Genomic DNA, 22,810 nt, shown 5'->3' with positions numbered 1-22,810 from the left:
CAGCTGTCTCCGCATCACATGTATGTGACAGCCCCAGTTCTCTCCCCATCACAGGTGTTTGACAGTCCGCATGTCATTCCCCATCACAGGTGTGTGATAGCCGCGAGCTCTCTCCCCATTAGAGGTGAGTGACAGCCCCCAGCTCTCTCCCCATCACAGGTGTGTCAGTCCCCAGCTCTCTCCCCATCACAGGGGAGTGACAGTCCCTATCCCTTCCCCTTCTCAGGTATGTGAGAGACCCCACCTCTGTCCCCATCACAGGTGTTAGACAGTCCCCATCTCCCGTGCCATCACACGTGTGTGACAGCCCCAAGCTCTCCCTCCATCACAGGTGTGTGACCGTCCCCATCTATCTCCATATCACAGGTGCGTGACAACGCCCAGCTCTCTCCCCTTCACAGGTGAGTGACAGTCCCCAGCTCTCTCCACATCACAGGTGAGTGACAGCCCCCAGCTCTCTCCCCATCTCAGGTGAGTGACACCCCCCAGCTCTCTCCCCATCAGAGGTAGTTGACAGACCCCAGGTGTCACCGCATCACAGTTGCCTGGCAGACCCCAACTGTCTACCCATCACAGGTGTGTGACCGACCCTAGCTGTCTCCATATAACAGGTGCGTGACAGCCCCAGCTCGCTCCCCATCACAGGTGATTGACATACCTCATCTCTCTTCCCATCTCAGGTGAGTAACAGCCCTCAGCTCTCTCCCCATCACAAGTATGTGACAGCCCCCAGCTGTAACAGCATCACAGGTATGTGACAGTCCCCATCTCTCTCCCCATCACAGGTGTGTGACAGCCAGAAACTGTCTCCCCATCACAGGTGAGTGACGGCCCCCAGCTCTCTCCCAATTACAGGTATACGATAGCCCCCAGCAGTCTCCACATCACAGGTATGTGACAACGACAAGCTCTCTCCCCATCAGAGGTGTGTGACCGTCCCCAGTTGTCTCCATATCACAGGTGCGTGAAAGCCCCCAGCTCTCTCCCCTTCACAGGTGAGTGACAGCCCCCAGCTCTCTCCCCATCACAGGTATGTGACAGCCCCCAGCTGTCTCCACATCACAGGTATGTGATAGCCCCCAGCTCTCTCCCCATCACAGGTATGTGGCAGCCCCCAGCTGTCTCAGCATAACAGGTATGTGACAGTCCGCATCTCTCTCCCCATCACCGGTGAGTGACAGCCCCAGCTCTACACCCATCACCGGGGTGTGACAGCCCCCAGCTGTCTCAGCATTACAAGTATGTGAAAATCCCCAACTCTCTCCCCATCACAGGTGTGTGACAGCCCGCAGCTCTCTCCCCATCACAGGTATGTGACAGCCACCAGCAGTCTCCACATCACAGGTGACTGACAGCCCCCAGCTCTCTCCCCATCATAGGTGTTTGACAGTCCGCAGCTCTCTCCCCATCACCGGTGTGTGACAGCCCCCAGCTGTCTCAGCATTACAAGTAAGTGACAATCCCCATCTCTCTCCCCATCACAGGTGTGTGACAACCCCAAGCTCTCTCCCCATCACAGGTGTGTTACATGCCCCAGCTCTCTCCCCATCACTGGTGAGCTACAGCCCCCTAGCTCTCTCCCCATCACAGGTATGTGACAGCCCCCAGCTGTCTCCGCATCACAGGTGCATGACAAACCCCAAGTCTCTCCTCATCACAGGTATGTGACAGCCCCCAGCTCTCTCCCCATCACAGGTGAGAGATAGCCCCCATCTCTCTCCTCATTACAGGTGAGTGACAGCCCCCAGCTCTCTCCCCATCACAGGTGAGTTGCGGCCCCTGCTCTACCCGTCACAGTTACGTGACAGCCCCCAGCTGTCTCAGCGTCACAGGTATGTGACAGTCCACATCTCTCTCCCCATCAAAGCTGTGTGATAGCCCCCAGCTCTCTTCACATCATAGGTGAGTGACAGACCGCAGCTTTCTCCCAATCACAGGTATGTGACAACTCCCATCTGTCTCCACATCACAGATGCCTGAGAGCAGCCAACTTTCTCCCCATCACAGGTATGTGTTAGCCCTTAGCTGTCTCCACATCACAGGTATGTGAAAGACACCAGCTGTCTCCGCATCACAGGTATGTGACAGCCCCCAGGTCTCTCCCCATCACAGGTGTTTGACAGTCCGCCTGTGTTTCCCCATCACAGGTTTGTGATAGCCGCGAGCTCTCTCCCCATTAGAGGTGAGTGACAGCCCCCAGCTCTCTCCCCATCACAGGTGTGTCAGTCCCCAGCTCTCTCCCCATCACACGTGCGTGACCGTCCCCAGTTGTCTCCATATCACAGGTGCGTGAAAGCCCCCAGCTCTCTCCCCTTCACAGGTGGGTGACAGCCCCAATCTCTCTCCTGATCACAGGTGAGTGACAGCCCCCAGCTCTCTCCCCATCACAAGTATGTGACAGCCCCCACCTGTCTCCACATCACAGGTATGTGACAGCCCCCAGCTCTTTCCCCATCACAGGTATGTGACAGCCCCCAGCTGTCTCAGCATAACAGGTATGTGACAGTCCGCATCTCTCTCCCCATCACCGGTGAGTGACAACCCCAGCTCTACACCCATCACCGGGGTGTGACAGCCCCCAGCTGTCTCAGCATTACAAGTATGTGACAATCCCCAACTCTCTCCCCATCACAGGTGTGTGACAGCCCGCAGCTCTCTCCCCATCATAGGTATGTGACAGCCACCAGCAGTCTACACATCACAGGTGACTGACAGCCCCCATCTCTCTCCCCATCAGAGGTGTGTGACCACCCCAAGCTCTCTCCCCATCACAGGTGTGTGACAGCCCCCAGCTGTCTCCACATCACAGTTGCCTGACAAACCCCAAGTCTCTCCCCATCACAAGTGAGTGACAGCCACCAGCTGTCTCCACATCACAGGTATGTGACCGTCCCCAGCTGTCTCCACATCACAGTTGCCTGACAAACCCCAAGTCTCTCCCCATCACAAGTGAGTGACAGCCACCAGCTGTCTCCACATCACAGGTATGTGACCGTCCCCAGCTGTCTATATCACAGGTGCGTGACAGCCTCCTACTCTCTCCCCATCACAGGTATGTCACAGCCCCCAGCTGTCTCCCCATTATAGGTATGTGATAGACCACAGCTGTCTCTATATCACAGGTATGTGACAAACACAAGCTCTCTCCCCATCATAGGTGTTTGACCGACCCCAGCTCTCTCCATATCACAGGTGAGTGACAACGCCCAGCTCTCTCCCCTTCACAGGTGGATGACAGGCCCCAGCTCTCTCCCCATCACAGGTGAGAGACAGCCCCCAGCTCTCTCCTCATTACAGGTGAGTGACAGCCCCCAGCTCTCTCCCCATCACAGGTGAGTGGCGGCCCCCTGCTCTACCCGTCACAGTTATGTGACAGTCCCCATCTCTCTCCCCATCAAAACTGTGTGATAGCCCCCAGCTCTCTCCAGATCATAGGTGAGTGACAGACCCCAGCTATCTCCCAATCACAGGTATGTGACAACTCTCAGCTGTCTCCACATCACAGATGCCTGACAGCACCCAACTTTCTCCCCATCACAAGTATGTGTTAGCCCTTAGCTGTCTCCACATCAGAGGTATGTGAAAGACACCAGCTGTCTCCGCATCACATGTATGTGACAGCCCCAGTTCTCTCCCCATCACAGGTGTTTGACAGTCCGCATGTCTTTCCCCATCACAGGTGTGTGATAGCCGCGAGCTCTCTCCCCATTAGAGGTGAGTGACAGCCCCCAGCTCTCTCCCCATCACAGGTGTGTCAGTCCCCAGGTCTCTCCCCATCACAGGGGAGTGACAGTCCCTATCCCTTCCCCTTCTCAGGTATGTGAGAGACCCCACCTCTGTCCCCATCACAGGTGTTAGACAGTCCCCATCTCCCGTGCCATCACAGGTGTGTGACAGCCCCAAGCTCTCCCTCCATCACAGGAGTGTGACCGTCCCCATCTATCTCCATATCACAGGTGCGTGACAACACCCAGCTCTCTCCCCTTCACAGGTGAGTGACAGCCCCCAGCTCTCGACACATCACAGGTGTGTGACAGCCCCCAGCTCTCTCCCCATCACAGGTGAGTGACACCCCCCAGCTCTCTCCCCATCAGAGGTAGTTGACAGACCCCAGGTGTCACAGCATCACACTTGCCTGGCAGACCCCAACTGTCTACCCATCACAGGTGTGTGACCGACCCCAGCTATCTCCATATCACAGGTGCGTGACAGCCCCAGCTCGCTCCCCATCACAAGTGATTGACATACCTCATCTCTCTTCCCATCTCAGGTGAGTAACAGCCCTCAGCTCTCTCCCCATCACAAGTATGTGACAGCCCCCAGCTGTAACAGCATCACAGGTATGTGACAGTCCCCATCTCTCTCCCCATCACAGGTGTGTGACACCCAGAAACTGTCTCCCCATCACAGGTGAGTGACGGCCCCCAGCTCTCTCCCAATTACAGGTATATGATAGCCCCCAGCAGTCTCCACATCACAGGTATGTGACAACGACAAGCTCTCTCCCCATCACAGGTGTGTGACCGTCCCCAGTTGTCTCCATATCACAGGTGCGTGAAAGCCCCCAGCTCTCTCCCCTTCACAGGTGGGTGACAGCCCCAAGCTCTCTCCTGATCACAGGAGAGTGACAGCCCCCAGCTCTCTCCCCATCACAGGTATGTGACAGCCCCCACTTGTCTCCACATCACAGGTATGTGACAGCCCCCAGCTCTCTCCCCATCACAGGTATGTGACAGCCCCCAGCTGTCTCAGCATAACAGGTATGTGACAGTCCGCATCTCTCTCCCCATCACCGGTGAGTGACAGCCCCAGCTCTACACCCATCACCGGGGTGTGACAGTCCCCAGCTGTCTCAGCATTACAAGTATGTGAAAATCCCCAACTCTCTCCCCATCACAGGTGTGTGACAGCCCGCAGCTCTCTCCCCATCACAGGTATGTGACAGCCACCAGCAGTCTCCACATCACAGGTGACTGACAGCCCCCAGCTCTCTCCCCATCATAGGTGTTTGACAGTCCGCAGCTCTCTCCCCATCACCGGTGTGTGACAGCCCCCATCTCTCTCCCCATCACAGGTGAGTGACAGTACCCATCTCTCTCCCCATCACAGGTGATTGACAGCCCCATCTCTCATCCCATTACAGGTGAGTAACAACCCCCAGCGCTCTCCCCATCACAGGTATGTGACAGCCCCCATCTCTCTCCCCATCAGAGGTGACTGACAGTCCCCAGCTCTCTCCCCATCATAGGTGATTGACAGCCCCATCTCTCATCCCATTACAGGTAAGTAACAACCCCCAGCGTTCTCCCCATCACAGGTATGTGACAGCCCCCAGCTCTCTCCATATCATAGGTGTTTGACAGTCCCCATCTCTCTCCACCTCACAGGTGCGTGACAGCCCCCAACTCTCTCCCCATCACAGGTATGTGACAGCCCCCAATTCCCTCCCCATCACAGGTGATAGACAGCCCCTATCTCTCCTCCCATCACAGGTGAGTAACAGCCCCGAGCTCTCTCCCCATCACAGGTATGTGACAGCCCCCAGCTCTCTCCATATCATAGGTGTTTGACAGTCCCCATCTCTCTCCACCTCACAGGTGCGTGACAGCCCCCAACTCTCTCCCCATCACAGGTATGTGACAGCCCCCAATTGTCTCCGCATTATAGGTATGTAATAGGCCCCAGCTGTCTCCACATCACATGTATGTGACAAGCCCAAGGTCTCTCCCCATCACAGGTGTGTGCCGTCCCCAGCTGTCTCCATATAACAGGTGCGTGACAAAGCCCACGTCTCTCCCCTTCACAGGTGGGTGACAGACCCCAGCTCTCTCCCCATCACAGGTGAGAACAGACCCCATCTCTCTCCCCATCACAGGTATGTGACAGCCCCCAGGTGTCTCCACATCATATGTGCCCGAGAGCCCCCAACTCTCTCCCCATCACAGGTATATGATAGGCCCCAGCTATCTCCACATCACAGGTATGTCACAGCCAGGACTTGTCTCCGCATCACTTATATGTGTGAGCCCCAGCTCACTTCCCATCACAGGTGTTTGACAGTCCCCATCCATATCCCATTTACAGGTGTGTGACAGCCCCCAGCTATCTGCCCATCACAGGTGAGTGACAGCCCCCAGCTCTCTCCCCATCACAGGTATGTGACAGCCCCCAGCTTTTTCCGCATCACAGGAGCCTGAAAGCCCCCAACTCTCTCCCCATCACAGGTGTGTGACCGTCCCCAGCTGTCTCCATATCACAGGTGCGTGACAGCCCCACCTCTCTCCCCATCACAGGTATGTGACAGCCCACATCCCTCTCCCCATCACAGGTGAGTGACACTCCCCAGCTTTCTCCCCATCACAGGTGATTGACAGCCCCATCTCTCATCCCATTACAGGTGAGTAACAACCCCCAGCGCTCTCCCCATCACAGGTATGTGACAGCCCCCAGCTGTCTCCACCTCAGAGGTGCGTGACAGCCCCCAACTCTCTCCCCATCCCAGGTATATGACAGGCTCCAGCTGTCTCCACATCACAGGTATATGACAGCACCCAGCTGTCTCCCAATTATAGGTGACAGTCCCCAGCTGTCTCCATATAACAGGTATGTGACAACCCCAAGCTCTCTCCCCATCACAGGTGTGGGACCGTTCCCAGCTGTCTCCATATCACAGGTGCGTGACAACGCCCAGCTCTCTTCCCTTCACAGGTGGGTGCCAGCACCCAGCTCTCTCCCCATCCCAGGTATATGACATGTTCCAGATGTCTCCACATCACAGGTATATGACAGCACCCAGCTGTCTCCCCATTATAGGTGACAGCCCCCAGATGTCTCCACATAACAGGTATGTGACAACCCCAAGCTCTCTCCCCATCACAGGTGTGTGACCTTTCCCAGCTGTCTCCATATCACAGGTGCGTGACAACGCCCAGCTCTCTTCCCTTCACAGGTGGGTGACAGCACCCAGCTCTCTCCCCATCCCAGGTGAGTGAGAGCCCCCATCTTTCTCCCCATCACAGGTGAGTGGCAGTCTCCAGCTCTCTCCCCATCACAGGTATGTGACAACCCCAAGCTGTCTCAGCGACACAGATATGTGACAGTCCCCATCTCTCTCCCCATCCCAGGTGAGTTAGAGACCCCATCTTTCTCCCCATCACAGGTGAGTGGCAGCCTCCAGCTCTCTCCCCATCACAGGTATGTGACAAACCCCAGCTGTCTCAGCGACACAGGTATGTGACAGTCCCCATCTCTCTCCCCATCTCAGGTATCTGACAGCCCCCAGCTGTCTCCTCGTCACAGGTGCCTGACAGGCCCCACCTTTCTCCCCATCACAGGTATGTGTCAACCCGAACTGTCTCCACATCACAGGTATCTGAAAGACACCAGCTGTCTCCGCATCACAGGTATGTGACAGCCCCCAGCTCCCTCCCCATCATAGTATGTGACAGCCCCCAGCTCTCTCCATATCATAGGTGTTTGACAGCCCCCAACTCTCTCCCCATGACAGGTATATGTCAGGCCCCAGCTGTCTCCACATCACAGGTATATGACAGCCTCCAGCTGTCTCCCCATTATAGGTGACAGCCCCCAGCTGTCTCCACATAACAGTTATGTGACAACCCCAAGCCCTCTCCCCATCACAGGTGTGTGACTTTCCCCAGCTGTCTCCATATCACAGGTGCGTGACAGCCCCAGCTCTCTCCCCATCGCAGGTATGTGACATCCCCCAGCTCTCTCCATATCATATTTGTTTGACAGTCCCCATCTCTCTCTGCCTCACAGGTGCGTGACAGCCCCCAACTCTCTCCCCATCACAGGTATGTGACAGCCCCGAACTGTCTCCCCATGATAGGTATGTGATAGACCCCAGCTGTCTCCACATCACACGTTTGTGGCAAGCCCAAGGTCTCTCCCTATCATAGGTGTGTGCCGTCCCCAGCTGTCTCCATATCACAGGTGCATGACAACGCCCAAGTCTCTCACCTTCACAGGTGGGTGACAGTCCCCAGCTCTCTCCCCATCACAGGTGAGAGACAGCCCCCATCTCTCTCCCCATTACAGGTGAGTGAGAGCAGCCAGCTCGCTCCCCATCACAGATATCTGACAGCCCCAAGCTGTCTGCGCATCACAGGAGCCTGACAGCCCCCAACTCTCTCCCCATCACAGCTATGTGACAACCCCTAGCTTTCTCCCCATAACAGGTATGTGACAGCCCCCACCTGTCTCCACATCACAGGTATGTGACAGCCCCCAGGTCTCTCCCCATCACAGGTGTTTGACAATCCCCATCTCCTTCCCCATCACAGGTGTGTGACAGCCCCCAGCTCTCTCCCCGTTACAGGTGAGTAACAACCCCCAGGTCTCTCCACATCACAGGTGATTTTAAGGCCCCAGCTCTCTCCCCATGACAGGTATGTGACAGCCCCCAGGTGTCTCCACATCATAGGTGCCCGACAGCTCCCAATTCTCTCCCCATCAAAGGTATGTGACAGCCCCCAGCTCTCTCCATATCATAGGTGTTTGACAGTCCCCATCTCTCTCCACATCACAGGTGCGTGACAGCCCCCATCTCTCTCGCCATTACAGGTATATGACAGGATCCAGCTGTCTCCACATCACATGTATGTGACAAGCCCAAGGTCTCTCCCCATCACAGGTGTGTGCCGTCCCCAGCTGTCTCCATATAACAGGTGCGTGACAAAGCCCACGTCTCTCCCCTTCACAGGTGGGTGACAGCCCCCAGCTAAATCCCCATCACAGGTGAGAGACAGACCCCATCTCTCTCCCCATCACAGGTATGTGACAGCCCCCAGCTGTTTCCGCATCACAGGTGCCTGGCAGCCCACAACTCCCTCTCCAACACAGGAATATGATAGGCCCCAGATGTCTCCACATCACAGGTATGTGACAGCCAGGACTTGTCTCCGCATCACTTATATGTGTGACCCCAGCTCACTTCCCATCACAGGTGTTTGACAGTCCCTATCCATATCCCCTTTACAGGTGTGTGACAGCCCCCAGCTATCTGCCCATCACAGGTGAGTGACAGCCCCCAGCTATCTCCCAATCACAGGTATGTGACAGCCCCCAACCTTTTCCGCATCACAGGTGCCTGAAAGCCCCTAACTCTCTCCCCATCACAGGTGTGTGACAGCCCCCAGCTCTCTCCCCATTACAGGTGAGTAACAACCCCCAGCGCTCTCCCCATCACAGGTATGTGACAGCCCCCAGCTGTCTCCACCTCAGACGTGCGTGACAGCCCCCAACTCTCTCCCTATCACAGGTATATGACAGGCTCCAGCTGTCTCCACATCACAGGTATATGACAGCAGCCAGCTGTCTCCCCATTATAGGTGACAGCCCCCAGCTGTCTCCACATAACAGGTATGTGACAACCCCAAGCTCTCTCCCCATCACAGGAGTGTGACCTTTCCCAGCTGTCTCCATATCACAGGTGCGTGACAACGACCAGCTCTCTTCCCTTCACAGGTGTGTGACAGCCCCCAGCTCTCTGCCCATTACAGGTGAGTGACAGCCCCCAGCTCTCTCCCCATCACAGGTGTGTGACAGCCCCAGGTCTCTCCCCATGACAGGGGAGTGACAGCCCCCAGCTCTCTCCCATTCATAGGTATGTGACAGCCCCCAGCTGTCTCCGCATCACAGGTGCCTGACAGCCCATAACTCTCTCCCCATCACAGGTATGTGACAGCCCCCAGCTCCCTCCCCATCAAAGGTGATAGACAGCCCCTATCTCTCCTCCCATCACATGTGAGTAACAGCCCCCAGCTCTCTCCCCATCACAGGTATGTGACCGCCCCCAGCTCTCTCCATATCATAGGTGTTTGACAGTCCCCATCTCTCTCCACCTCACAGGTGCGTGACAGCCCCCAACTCTCTCCCCATCACAGGTATGTGACAGCCCCCAATTGTCTCCCCATTATAGGTATGTAACAGACCCCAGCTGTCTCCACATCACATGTATGTGACAAGCCCAAGGTCTCTCCCCATCACAGGTATGTGACGTCCCGAGCTGTCTCCATATAACAGGTGCGTCACAAAGCCCAAGTCTCTCCCATTCACAGGTGGGTGACAGCCCCCAGCTCTCTCCCCATCACAGGTGAGAGACAGACCCCATCTCTCTCCCCATCACAGGTATGTAACAGACCCCAGGTGTCTCCACATCATAGGTGCCCGAGAGCCCCCAACTCTCTCCCCATCACAGGTATGTGACAGCCCCCAGCTGTTTCCGCATCACAGGTGCCTGGCAGCCCACAACTCCCTCTCCAACACAGGAATATGATAGGCCCCAGATGTCTCCACATCACAGGTATGTGACAGCCAGGACTTGTCTCCGCATCACTTATATGTGTGAGCCCCAGCTCACTTCCCATCACAGGTGTTTGACAGTCCCCATCCATATCCCCTTTACAGGTGTGTGACACCCCCAGCTATCTGCCCATCACAGGTGAGTGATAGCCCCCAGCTCTCCCCCCATCACAGGTATGTGACAGCCCCCAGCTTTTTCCGCATCACAGGTGCCTGAAAGCCCCCAACTCTCTCCCCATCACAGGTGTGTGACCGTCCCCTGCTGTCTCCATATCACAGTTGAGTGACAGTCCCCAGCTCTCTCCCCTTCACAGGTGATTGACAGCCCCATCTCTCATCCAATTACAGGTGAGTAACAACCCCCAGCGCTCTCCCCATCACAGGTATGTGACAGCCCCCAGCTTTTTCCGCATCACAGGTGCCTGAAAGCCCCCAACTCTCGCCCCATCACAGGTGTGTGACCGTCCCCAGCTGTCTCCACATAACAGGTGCCTGACAGCCCCAGCTCTCTCCCCATCACAGGTATGTGACAGCCCCCATCTCTCTCCCCATCACAGGTGTTTGACATTCCCCATCTTTTCCTCATCACAGGTGTGTGACAGCCCCCAGCTCTCTGCCCATTACAGGTGAGTGACAGCCCCCAGCTCTCTCCCCATCACAGGTGTGTGACAGCCCCAGGTCTCTCCCCATGACAGGGGAGTGACAGCCCCCAGGTCTCTCCCCATCATAGGTATGTGACAGCCCCCAGCTGTCTCCGCATCACAGGTGCCTGACAGCCCATAACTCTCTCCCCATCACAGGTATGTGACAGCCCCCAGCTCCCTCCCCATCAAAGGTGATAGACAGCCCCTATCTCTCCTCCCATCACAGGTGAGTAACAGCCCCCAGCTCTCTCCCCATCACAGGTATGTGACAGCCCCCAATTGTCTCCCCATTATAGGTATGTAATAGACCACAGCTGTCTCCACATCACATGTACGTGACAAGCCCAAGGTCTCTCCCCATCACAGGTGTGTGACGTCCCGAGCTGTCTCCATATAACAGGTGCGTCACAAAGCCCAAGTCTCTCCCATTCACAGGTGGGTGACAGCCCCCAGCTCTCTCCCCATCACAGGTGAGAGACAGACCCCATCTCTCTCCCCATCACAGGTATGTGACATCCCCCAGGTGTCTCCACATCATAGGTGCCCGAGAGCCCCCAACTCTCTCCCCATCACAGGTATGTGACAGCCCCCAGCTGTTTCCGCATCACAGGTGCCTGGCAGCCCACAACTCTCTCTCCAACACAGGAATATGATAGGCCCCAGATGTCTCCACATCACAGGTATGTGACAGCCAGGACTTGTCTCCGCATCACTTATATGTGTGAGCCCCAGCTCACTTCCCATCACAGGTGTTTGACAGTCCCCATCCATATCCCCTTTACAGGTGTGTGACACCCCCAGCTATCTGCCCATCACAGGTGAGTGATAGCCCCCAGCTCTCTCCCCAACACAGGTATGTGACAGCCCCCAGCTTTCTCTGCATCACAGGTGCCTGAAAGCCCCCAACTCTCTCCCCATCGCAGGTGTGTGACCGTCCCCAGCTGTCTCCATATCACAGTTGCGTGACAGTCCCCAGCTCGCTCCCCTTCACAGGTGATTGACAGCCCCACCTCTCATCCCATTACAGGTGAGTAACAACCCCCAGCGCTCCCCCCATCACAGGTATGTGACAGCCCCCAGCTGTCTCCACCTCAGAGGTGCGTGACAGCCCCCAACTCTCTCCCCATCTCAGGTATATGACAGGCTCCACTCTCTCCACATCACAGGTATATGACAGCACCCAGCTGTCTCCCCATTATAGGTGACAGCCCCCAGCTGTCTCCACATAACAGGTATGTGACAACCCCAAGCTCTCTCCCCATCACAGGTGTATGACCTTTCCCAGCTGTCTCCATATCACAGGTGCGTGACAACGCCCAGCTCTCTTCCCTTCACAGGTGGGTGACAGCACCCAGCTCTCTCCCCATCCCAGGTGAGTGAGAGCCCCCATCTTTCTCCCCATCACAGGTGAGTGGCAGTCTCCAGCTCTCTCCCCATCACAGGTATGTGACAACCCCCAGCTGTCTCAGCGACACAGGTATGTGACAGTCCCCATCTCTCTCCCCATCCCAGGTGAGTTAGAGACCCCATCTTTCTCCCCATCACAGGTGAGTGGCAACCTCCAGCTCTATCCCCATCACAGGTATGTGACAAACCCCAGCTCTCTCAGCGAAACATGTATGTGACAGTCCCCATCCCTCTCCCCATCTCAGGTATCTGACAGCCCCCATCTCTCTCCCCATCACAGGTGAGTGACAGTCCACAGCTCTCTACCCATCACAGGTAATTGACAGCCCCATCTCTCATCCCATTACAGGTTAGTAACAACCCCCAGCGCTCTCCCCATCACAGGTATGTGACAGCCCCCAGCTGGCTCCACCACAGAGGTGCGTGACAGCCCCCAACTCTCTCCCCATCACAGGTATATGACAGGCTAGAGCTGTCTCCACATCACAGGTATATGACAGCAGCCAGCTGTCTCCCCATTATAGGTGACAGCCCCCAGCTGTCTCCACATAACAGGTATGTGACAACCCCAAGCTCTCTCCCCATCACAGGTGTGTGACCTTTCCCAGCTGTCTCCATATCATAGGTGCGTGACAACGCCCAGCTCTCTTCCCTTCACAGGTGGGTGACAGCACCCAGCTCTCTCCCCATCCCAGGTATATGACAGGCTCCAGCTGTCTCCACATCACAGGTATATGACAGCACTCAGCTGTCTCCCCATTATAGGTGACAGCCCCCAGCTGTCTCCACATAACAGGTATGTGACAACCCTAAGCTCTCTCCCCATCACAGGAGTGTGACCTTTCCCAGCTGTCTCCATATCACAGGTGCGTGACAACGACCAGCTCTCTTCCCTTCACAGGTGTGTGACAGCCCCCAGCTCTCTGCCCATTACAGGTGAGTGACAGCCCCCAGCTCTCTCCCCATCACAAGTGTGTGACAGCCCCAGGTCTCTCCCCATGACAGGGGAGTGACAGCCCCCAGCTCTCTCCCATTCATAGGTGTGTGACAGCCCCCAGCTGTCTCAGCGAAACAGGTATGTGACAGTCCCCATCTCTCTCCCCATTTCAGGTATCTGACAGCCCCCAGCTGTCTCCTCGTCACAGGTGCCTGACAGGCCCCACCTTTCTCCCCATCACAGGTATGTGTCAGCCCCCAACTGTCTCCACATCACAGGTATCTGAAATACAGCAGCTGTCTCCGCATCACAGGTATGGGACAGCCCCCAGGTGTCTCCCCATCACAGGTGGTTGACATTCCCCATCTCTTTCCCCATCACAGGTGTGTGACAGCCCCCAGCTCTCTCCCCATTACAGGTGAGTGACAGCCCCCAGCTCTCTCCCCATCACAGGTGTGTGACAGCCCCCAGGTCTCTCCCCATGACAGGGGAGTGACAACCCCCAGCGCTCTCCCCATCACAGGTATGTGACAGCCCCCAGCTCTCTCCATATCATAGGTGTTTGACAGTCCCCATCTCTCTCCACGTCACAGGTGCGTGACAGCCCCCAACTCTCTCCCCATCACAGGTATGTGACAGCCCCCAACTGCCTCCCCATTATAGGTAGGTAATAGACCCTAGCTGTCTCCCCATCACATGTATGTGACAATCCCAAGGTCTCCCCCCATCACAGGTGTGTGCCGTCCCCAGCTGTCTCCATATAACAGGTGCGTGAAAAAGCCCAAGTCTCTCCCCTTCACAGGTGGGTGACAGCACCCAGCTCTCTCCCCATCCCAGGTGAGTGAGAGCCCCCATCTCTCTTCCCATCACAGGTATATGATAGGCCCCAGCTGTCTCCACATTACAGGTATGTGACAACCCCCAGCTGTCTCAGCGACACAGGTATGTGACAGTCCCCATGTCTCTCCCCATCTCAGGTATCTGACAGCCCCCATCTCTCTCCCCATCACAGGTGAGTGACAGTCCCCAGCTCTCTCCCCGTCACAGGTGATTGACAGCCCCATCTCTCATCCCATTACAGGTGAGTAACAACCCCCAGCGCTCTCCCCATCACAGGTATGTGACAGCCCCCAGCTCTCTCCACCTCAGAGGTGCGTGACAGCCCCCAACTCTCTCCCCACCACAGGTATATGACAGGCTCTAGCTGTCTCCACATCACAGGTATATGACAGCACCCAGCTGTCTTCCCATTATAGGTGACAGCCCCCAGCTGTCTCCACATAACAGGTATGTGACAACCCCAAGCTCTCTCCCCATCACAGGTGTGTGACCTTTCCCAGCTGTCTCCATATCACAGGTGCGTGACAACGCCCAGCTCTCTTCCCTTCACAGGTGGGTGACAGCACCCAGCTCTCTCCCCATCCCAGGTATATGACAGGCTCCAGCTGTCTGCACATCAAAGGTATATGACAGCACCCAGCTGTCTCCCCATTATAGGTGACAGCCCCCAGCTGTCTCCACATAACAGGTATGTGACAACCCTAAGCTCTCTCCCCATCACAGGTGTGTGACCTTTCCCAGCTGTCTCCATATCACAGGTGCGTGACAACGCCCAGCTCTCTTCCCTTCACAGGTGGGTGACAGCACCCAGCTCTCTCCCCATCCCAGGTGAGTAAGAGCCCCCATCTTTCTCCCCATCACAGGTGAGTGGCAGTCTCCAGCTCTCTCCCCATCACAGGTATGTGACAACCCCCAGCTGTCTCAGCGACACAGGTATGTGACAGTCCCCATCTCTCTCCCCATCCCAGGTGAGTTAGAGACCCCATCTTTCTCCCCATCACAGGTGAGTGGCAGCCTCCAGCTCTCTCCCCATCACAGGTATGTGACAACCCCCAGCTCTCTCAGCGACACAGGTATGTGACAGCCCCATCTCTCTCCCCATCTCAGGTATCTGACAGCCCCTATCTCTCTCCCCATCACAGGTGAGTGACAGTCCCCAGCTCTCATCCAATTAGAGGTGAGTAACAACCCCCAGCGCTGTCCCCATCATAGGTATGTGACAGCCGCCAGCTGTCTCCTCATCACAGGTGCCTGACAGCCCCCAACTCTCTCCCCATCACAGGTATGTGACAGCCCCCAGCTCCCTCCCTATCACAGGTGATAGACAGCTCCTATCTCTCCTCCCATGACAGGTGAGTAATAGCCCCCAGCTCTCTCCCCATCACAGGTATGTGACAACCCCAAGCTCTCTCCCCATCACAGGTGTGTGACCTTTCCCAGCTCTCTCCATATCACAGGTGCGTGACAACGCCCACCTCTCTTCCCTTCACAGGTGGGTGACAGCACCCAGCTCTCTCCCCATCCCAGGTGAGTGAGAGCCCCCCTCTCTCTCCCCATTACAGGTGAGTGACAGCCCCCAGCTCTCTCCCCATCACATGTGAGTGGCAGCCTCCAGCTCTCTCCCCATCACAGGTAGGTGGCAACCCCCATCTCTCTCCCCATCACAGGTGAGTCACAGCCCCCACCTCTCTCCCCATCACCGGTGAGTCACAGCCCCCAGCTGTCTCCCCATCACAGGTATTTGACAGCCCCCAGCTCTCTCTGCACCACAGGTACCTGACAGCCCCCAACGCTCTCCCCATCACAGGTACATGACAGCCCCCAACCATCTCCACATCACAGGTACGTGACTGCCCCCAACTGTCTCCCCATCACAGGTATGTGACAGCCCCCAGCTGTCTTCCCGTCACAGGGGTGTGACTGCCCCCAGCTCTCTCCCTATCACAGGTGTGTGACAGCCCCCCTTCTCTTCTGGCCACCACTCCCCCATTTGGCCATAGCCTCCTCCTTCCCGATGCCCCACAAATCCTCACATCTATTCACTTTACCCTGGGACCCAAACTTCCCCAATGTAAGGCATAGTCACAGCCAAGCCTTGTTCTTGAGAACAGAGGCTTCGCTGGGCTGCTAAGCTCCGTGCTCTTCTACAGAACATATCTTCCATGGATTCTGTCTCTACATGGCTTTGTGTCCTTGATCCTGTCACTAGATCCCTTAGGATCTCAGACCGCTGTCCTACAAAACTAGACCAGACCCAATGGCCTCTAAAGCCCCTTCTATTTCTGAGACCATGATTCTGTGTTTTCTCCACAGTAGTCTCCCCCGGTCCTCTCTGTGACCCTTTTGTGTACCGTGTGAAGGTTCAGGGTCATACATGTGTTCTGTTGTTCCTCCCTCTGCATCTTCAGGTGAGGCCACACACCTGTGTCTTGTCGACACCTCCCCCGAAAGGTTTCCCTGTCTTTGTCCTCTCCTATATGAAGGTCATGAATGAATCACCAATCCCCAAATTCCCTGGCAAATTTCGGTGCTATCAGACAGAGCCTGTGAAAACAGCCTAAATCAAGCCTGTGCTTTGCAGAAGAGATTTCCGACTTAACCATGCAGATTGCGGAAATGAGCAAGAATCTTCAGGAATTGGAGAAGACCAGGAAGCGAGTGCAGCAAGAAAAGTCAGACCTCCAGGCTGCCCTGGAAGTGGTGGAGGCACGTGTCTGAGATGTGAAGGAGGGCGGGGCGCTGAGGAAGGGGACTAGACCACCCCCAGGGGCCCTTCCTGCAGGAGGCACTGGGGCTCCAATGGGAAGAATCCAGCCCCACCCCCACCCTGGGGGGGACCAGCTGCTCTCTGCTGCCTCGCCTCATGAGTGTTCTCTAGTCCATCGTATTTCTCCTATTGAATAAATAAGCTTGTTCATTATGTCCTCAACGTCTTCCTCTCAGAAAGCAAGAACTCAATCACCAAACATCCTGAGAGCCAGCTCAGAATCCCTTAGTTTTAACAGAGAGTTATACACGGTCATCTTTGGCTGCTGGGAATTCTGTGTGGTCCAAAGAGTGCAGGATCCTGATGCTATCACCAGCTGTGGCCAGTGAGGGGCAGATGCTTAAGAGGGTCTAGGGAAATTTGCACTATGCAGGATAACAGGAGAGCAATTCCTCTGTCTTTCTCTGTCTTTTTTGAGCAGAGGTTGGCTCCTGACTTATGGTCACTATTTAAAAAGACACAGTAATCAAAATTTTTACTAATTGAAAACGATGCTCTGTCCTTCTCAAGACATAAGATTGTTAACAACAAAGCTTCAGTTCTAGTTTCATTACTAGTAACAATTTGGGAGCAAACTCTTTGACCTTTTTGAGTACTGTTCTATTTATTTGTAAAATGAGCCTAATAATACCCTTTTTATCCTAATGGGGATGAAAAACCTCATTCAAGAAGGTGGCTGCCCCCGGCAATCCCAATCACTCCTTTACTTTTATCAGGGTTCCTTGAAGCATGAAGAGGGCAAGATTTTGCGTGTCCAGCTAGAGTTGAACCAGCTGAAATCTGAGCTTGACCGCAAGATCACTGAGAAGGAAGAAGAAATCCAGCAGCTGAAAAGAAAGAGCCAGCGGGCAGCAAAGGCCATGCAAAGCGTGCTGGATGCTGAGATCTGGAGCCGGAATGTTGCTCTGAGGCTGAAGAAGAAGATGGAGAGAGACCTCAGTGAGATGGAGATTCAGCTGGGCCACTCCAACCGCCAGGTGGCAGAGACCCAGAAACACCTGTGCTCAGTCCAGAGCCAGCTCAAGGTGAGTGCACGGCCCCTGGAGGACCTGGCGGGACCTCAGCCTGCCCTGGGCTCCGGTCTCACCACTGGTTTCTCGTGAAGGACTCCCAGCTGCATCTGGATGACGCCCTGAGGAGCAGCGAGGACCTCAAGGAGCAGCTGGCCCTCGTGGAGCGCAGGAATGGCCTCTCGCTGGAGGAGCCGGAGGAGAGGAAGGTGGCCCTGGCGCGGACGGAGCGCACCCGCAAGCTGGAGGAGCACGAGCTGCTGGAGGCCAGCGACCGCGTGCAGCTCCTTCACTCCCACGTGTGTCCGTCCTCACTCCACTCTGGGTCCACCCTGGAGGCAGGCAGGACCCAGGCTTGATGGAGAGGAGTTCCCACCGCTCCTTCCAGGCTAGCGGTCAAGACAAACTTTCATTAGGCCTAGTTCTTGGAATAACTTAGTCTCTAGATGGACAGATTGCTGAGCTTTCTTTTATCTGAAGATAAAAGATCATGGGGAAATCAGAGCAAGGCATGACAAATTATTGCATAAAAGGGCTGGAAAAGGCTTCACAGAGGCAGTAACATTTAAGCTGCAAGCTTAGAAAATTAGGATTGTCTTTTGAAATAATTACTTTTAGGAAAGTTCAAGAATTCCTTGTTTCATTTCTTATTTTTTTGGACCACACCACATGGCATACGGGATCTTAGTTCCCCAACCAGAGATCGAACCCGCGCCCTGTGCGGTGGAAACACAAAGCCCTAATCACTGGACTGCCAGGGAATTCCCCCAAAATTCCTTGCTTTAAAAACTATTTTTTGAATTAGCCAAAAAACTAGAAAAATACCAACCATATTGTTAGCATTTTGGGATCTATTCTAGGCTCTTGTTTCTATACATAAATATGATATTTTTTGTAAACGTGATCAATCCTTTTGCAACTTTTTTTCATTTAACAACGTGTTGTGAACATATTTCTATATTTTAAAATAGTTTTCTATGATACAGTTTTTTAATGGCAGAAAAGCAGTCCATTGTAGTTGTGTATTATGGCACATTTATTTAATCAGTCTTCTACGGTTGGATATTTTTAGACTGTTCCCAATAAAAATGTTTATGATTAGAAGATTGTATGACTAACTTCTTCATAACTAAATTTTCACATATATCCATGATTACTATTTCCTTAATATTCCTAAAAGTCAGTAAATTCCTGGAAGTATATATTCATGGTCAAAACAGCAAAGACATTTATGATATGTTGTAAATTGGTCTTTAACAAAGTTGTCCCAATTTTTACTCCCATGGGGAAAATAAGTGAGAGTGCTTAGCTATTATTTTTTTTAATCTTCACCGATTTTATGGTTGAAAATGCCTCATTTTAAAAATTCTTATTTCTTTGATTACTAATGAGGTGGAACATTTTGTCGTATTTGTTGGCTATTTGTATTTCTTCTGGTGTGTCTTAGCTATTTGTACTTTTGCCCTTTTTTCTTAATGATTTGTCTTTTTTACATATTAAGGAAGGAACTATTTTTTCAGTAATGCACATTGCAAATGTTTCCTCGTTTGTCATCATCCTAACAACTCTGTACAATGTTTCGATCATGAGAATTATTTTTCATTTCACATAGTTATGTCAACCATTTCCTTGTTCCAGCACCTTTAACTAAATAATTTATCCTTCCTCAAATATTTGAATGTCCACATTTATCATTTACTCAATTCTTTTATGTACAATTCTCGGGCCTGTTTTGGGATATCTGTCTATCAAAAAGGAAAGTCTTTTGAATTTTTTTTCACCTGTGTGAAAAATAAGAAACGGAACGTTCTCGAGCTTGACTTCTTTCCCCACCCAACCCTCTCCCTTCCAATCGTTGTAAGTGTCCAAATGTAGCCCGAACCTCTTATCTAATTTTTCTTGTAGAACACGTGCCTGATAAATACCAAGAAAAAACTGGAAGCTGACATAGCCCAGTGCCAGGCAGAGGTGGAGAAGTCTATCCAGGAGTCCAAAAATGCAGAGGAGAAGGCCAAGAAGGATGTCACGGATGTGCGCTCCATTCTTTCTTATCAGAGATGCTGTCTGGAGATAAGAAAGGGGCTTCTACGCCGCCCCTTTGGGACCTGCAAGTAGGTTTCCTCTCCTCACCCCTGCATTCAGTCAGTGGTGGCTTCCCAGAGAGACGGAAGGAGACGGAGCCTCAGCAGAGGCAAAGTGGGAGGGGAACCATGCAGCATCAGCGGTGGCTGCGGCAAGGAGGAAAGCATCAGCGTGCCTAGTACCAGCCTCACAGCACCCTCCGTGTGCCCGCATAGGAGGGGTGGGTGGCCCACTGATGCCTCTTGTGAACTTAACCAGGCGACCATGATGACCGAGGAGCTGACAGAGATGGAGCAGGACACCAGCGCCCACCTGGAGCGGACGAAGAAGAACCTGGAGCAGACGGTGAAGGACCTGCAGCACCGCCTGGACGAGGCTGAGCAGCTGGCCCTGAAGGGTGGCAAGAAGCACATCCAGAAGCTGGAGGCCAGGGTGGGTCTCTCAATCTCTCTGAATCCGGAAAGTGAAAACGGCACTCCCCGATCCTTCTCTCTTCTTGTATATTGACTCCCATCCTTATCCTGTGGCTGGGGACAGCCACCCAATATCGTCAGTAGGTCCTGAGTTAATTAATATCCCCCAAGACTGACTATATAAGTATCTTTCTTGATTGTAGGTACGTGAGCTTGAAGGAGAGGTTGAAAGTGAGCAGAAACGTAATGCTGAGGCTGTTAAAGGTTTGCGGAAACACGAGAGAAGAGTAAAGGAACTCACCTACCAGGTAAGGGGAAGAGCTTTCTAGAATATCCAGACTTCCTGCACAAAGGGAAATTGAAAACCTGGTGACTATGTGGTACTCACAAATAGCTACATGTTAACTCGATATACATAAGGGGCAAATGACACAATCACCTATCACAGACCCTTTCCTAAGCTAGGAAAATCAGGAAGGCCTTTAGAAAATCGTGTAAGTGAGGAAAGAATACAGGTTTCAAAGACAGATAAACTGGTATTAGTCCTAGTTTGGCCTCTTACTTTTTAAACTCGGATAGGTTACCTAACACTCTCAACCTTAATTCATCACCTGTAAAATAGAATAAAAACATCTACTCACCAGAGTAGGGAGGTAAGGATTAGAGACATGTATAACTCTCCAATATAGTGCCTGCACACAGTGGACATTTAACAAGAGTGGCTACTGTTAATACTATGAAGGAAGCCTCAGAGTTGACCACATTTACCCCAGGCCCACCTGCCATCATATCAAAGTGATTTACTTCACCACCTGTAGTGGGTTTATTTTGTTGGATTCAATGCAGACCATTTTTTTCAAACTTCCAGACTGAGGAAGACCGCAAGAATGTTCTCAGGCTGCAAGACCTGGTAGATAAATTACAGGCAAAGGTGAAATCATACAAGAGACAAGCTGAGGAGGCTGTAAGTATCTTTAAGCCCTTGAGGGAAGAAGAAAACGTCTTTGGGGGTAGAAAGTATATTAAGAGAATGTGTTAATGAGAAAGAAAGAGACCAAGTAAGAATATGTCATTCTTATTTTAAGAGAGATGATATAAATATGAATTTACCCCCAAATCCTAATTATAGAATAAGACCTCAAGACGAGATATTTTTATTATTAAGCAATTTGTAGGGGTTGGGGGAAAAAAAGAAAATTCCAAATAACCCACCTTACTTGATAGCTGCAAAGAATATCCAGCAGAAAATCTAACACCATGATAAATATTCCTCTCCCTCTAGAAATGCACAAAATCAATTGTTCCCAAAAGCCAAACAGAAATCTTTTACCCCAGCTGACTCCTTCCCTCACTACCACTGTCATCAGCAGGGACTTATCCCTGCACATTCGCTGTAGCAAATTAGGATGTGTTGGAAGATTCTCCAGCTTCACTTTTCCTGGTTGTTCCCCACTCTTCCAGACACAGTGTAGTGGGTAAGAGGTAAGAAAAGGGAACACGAAAGGGAGAGGCACGAATGGTAGTAAGTGCAACCAACAAAGGGCATACTTTCTTCCTATCCCCATCCCCCCACCCGCAGCGTCTCTGTATACCAGAGTCAAAATATATGGCAAAAACACTTCAACTGGGATTTTCCCAAAGTCAGAATTTGACCTTACATTTACTGTCTAACCTCTGTGAGCGAGCGCACATGGGTCTCTTCCTCCTTTCCACTCAGTCCATACATCGTAAATAGACTTCACGTATACATGGGTTTGACATAATGAGCTCGTCTCTTCCATTTCAAAACTATTTCTTCTTTCATTCTTTAGAGTAAAAAATGTAACTGAAGTTACAAGTTCTGTCTGGATTTGAAATCAGATATGACAAACAAACCGTAAGAAGGAAATATCTGAGTTGAGGAAATAATCCTGTTTGTGACAAGTGCAATGAGAACCACAAAGTCTAACTCTCACAACTTTATTCTTAGGAGGAACAATCCAATGCTAATCTTGCCAAATTCCGCAAGCTCCAGCACGAGCTGGAGGAGGCCGAGGAACGGGCTGACATTGCCGAGTCCCAGGTCAACAAGCTGCGGGTGAAGAGCCGGGAGATTCACACACAAGTCAGTGCAGAGTGAACACATCTGCCTGATGCTGCCAAGGGGCTGAAGAAATGCACAAAATGTGCTATTTTGGGTCACTTGCTTTGTGATGTTTTTCTCCTCATGTTGAATAAATAAAAACTACAGTGAACTGATAAACTGAACCAGACTCATTTACTTCCAAAATTACTTATTCTCAAACACAGTTCTCACCTAGCTATTATTATTCTAACATTATATATGGCTTTGTGGAACATTCAATATCTGTACCTCCCTCACCACCCCGCATCCCCGTTCCCAT

General features: G+C 52.9%; 1 protein-coding gene across 1 annotated transcript; it reads left to right on the top strand.

Moving 5' to 3' along the window:
• The first annotated feature begins 17,565 nt into the window (after positions 1–17,565).
• Positions 17,566–22,599, top strand: LOC132350468 (myosin-8-like). Its single transcript, XM_059899653.1, has 7 exons — positions 17,566–17,946; positions 18,036–18,230; positions 19,837–19,962; positions 20,272–20,445; positions 20,630–20,734; positions 21,295–21,390; positions 22,396–22,599. The coding sequence occupies exons 1-7, from the start codon at positions 17,566–17,568 to the stop codon at positions 22,543–22,545; spliced, it is 1,227 nt and encodes a 408-aa protein (XP_059755636.1). The 3' UTR covers positions 22,546–22,599.
• The last annotated feature ends 211 nt before the right edge of the window (positions 22,600–22,810 follow it).

The sequence above is a fragment of the Balaenoptera ricei genome, chromosome 16 (genome assembly GCF_028023285.1).
Source record: "Balaenoptera ricei isolate mBalRic1 chromosome 16, mBalRic1.hap2, whole genome shotgun sequence".
Lineage (NCBI taxonomy): Eukaryota > Metazoa > Chordata > Mammalia > Artiodactyla > Balaenopteridae > Balaenoptera > Balaenoptera ricei.
Note: the sequence above shows the minus strand (reverse complement) of the source record. Positions and strands in the feature narration are given on the sequence as shown.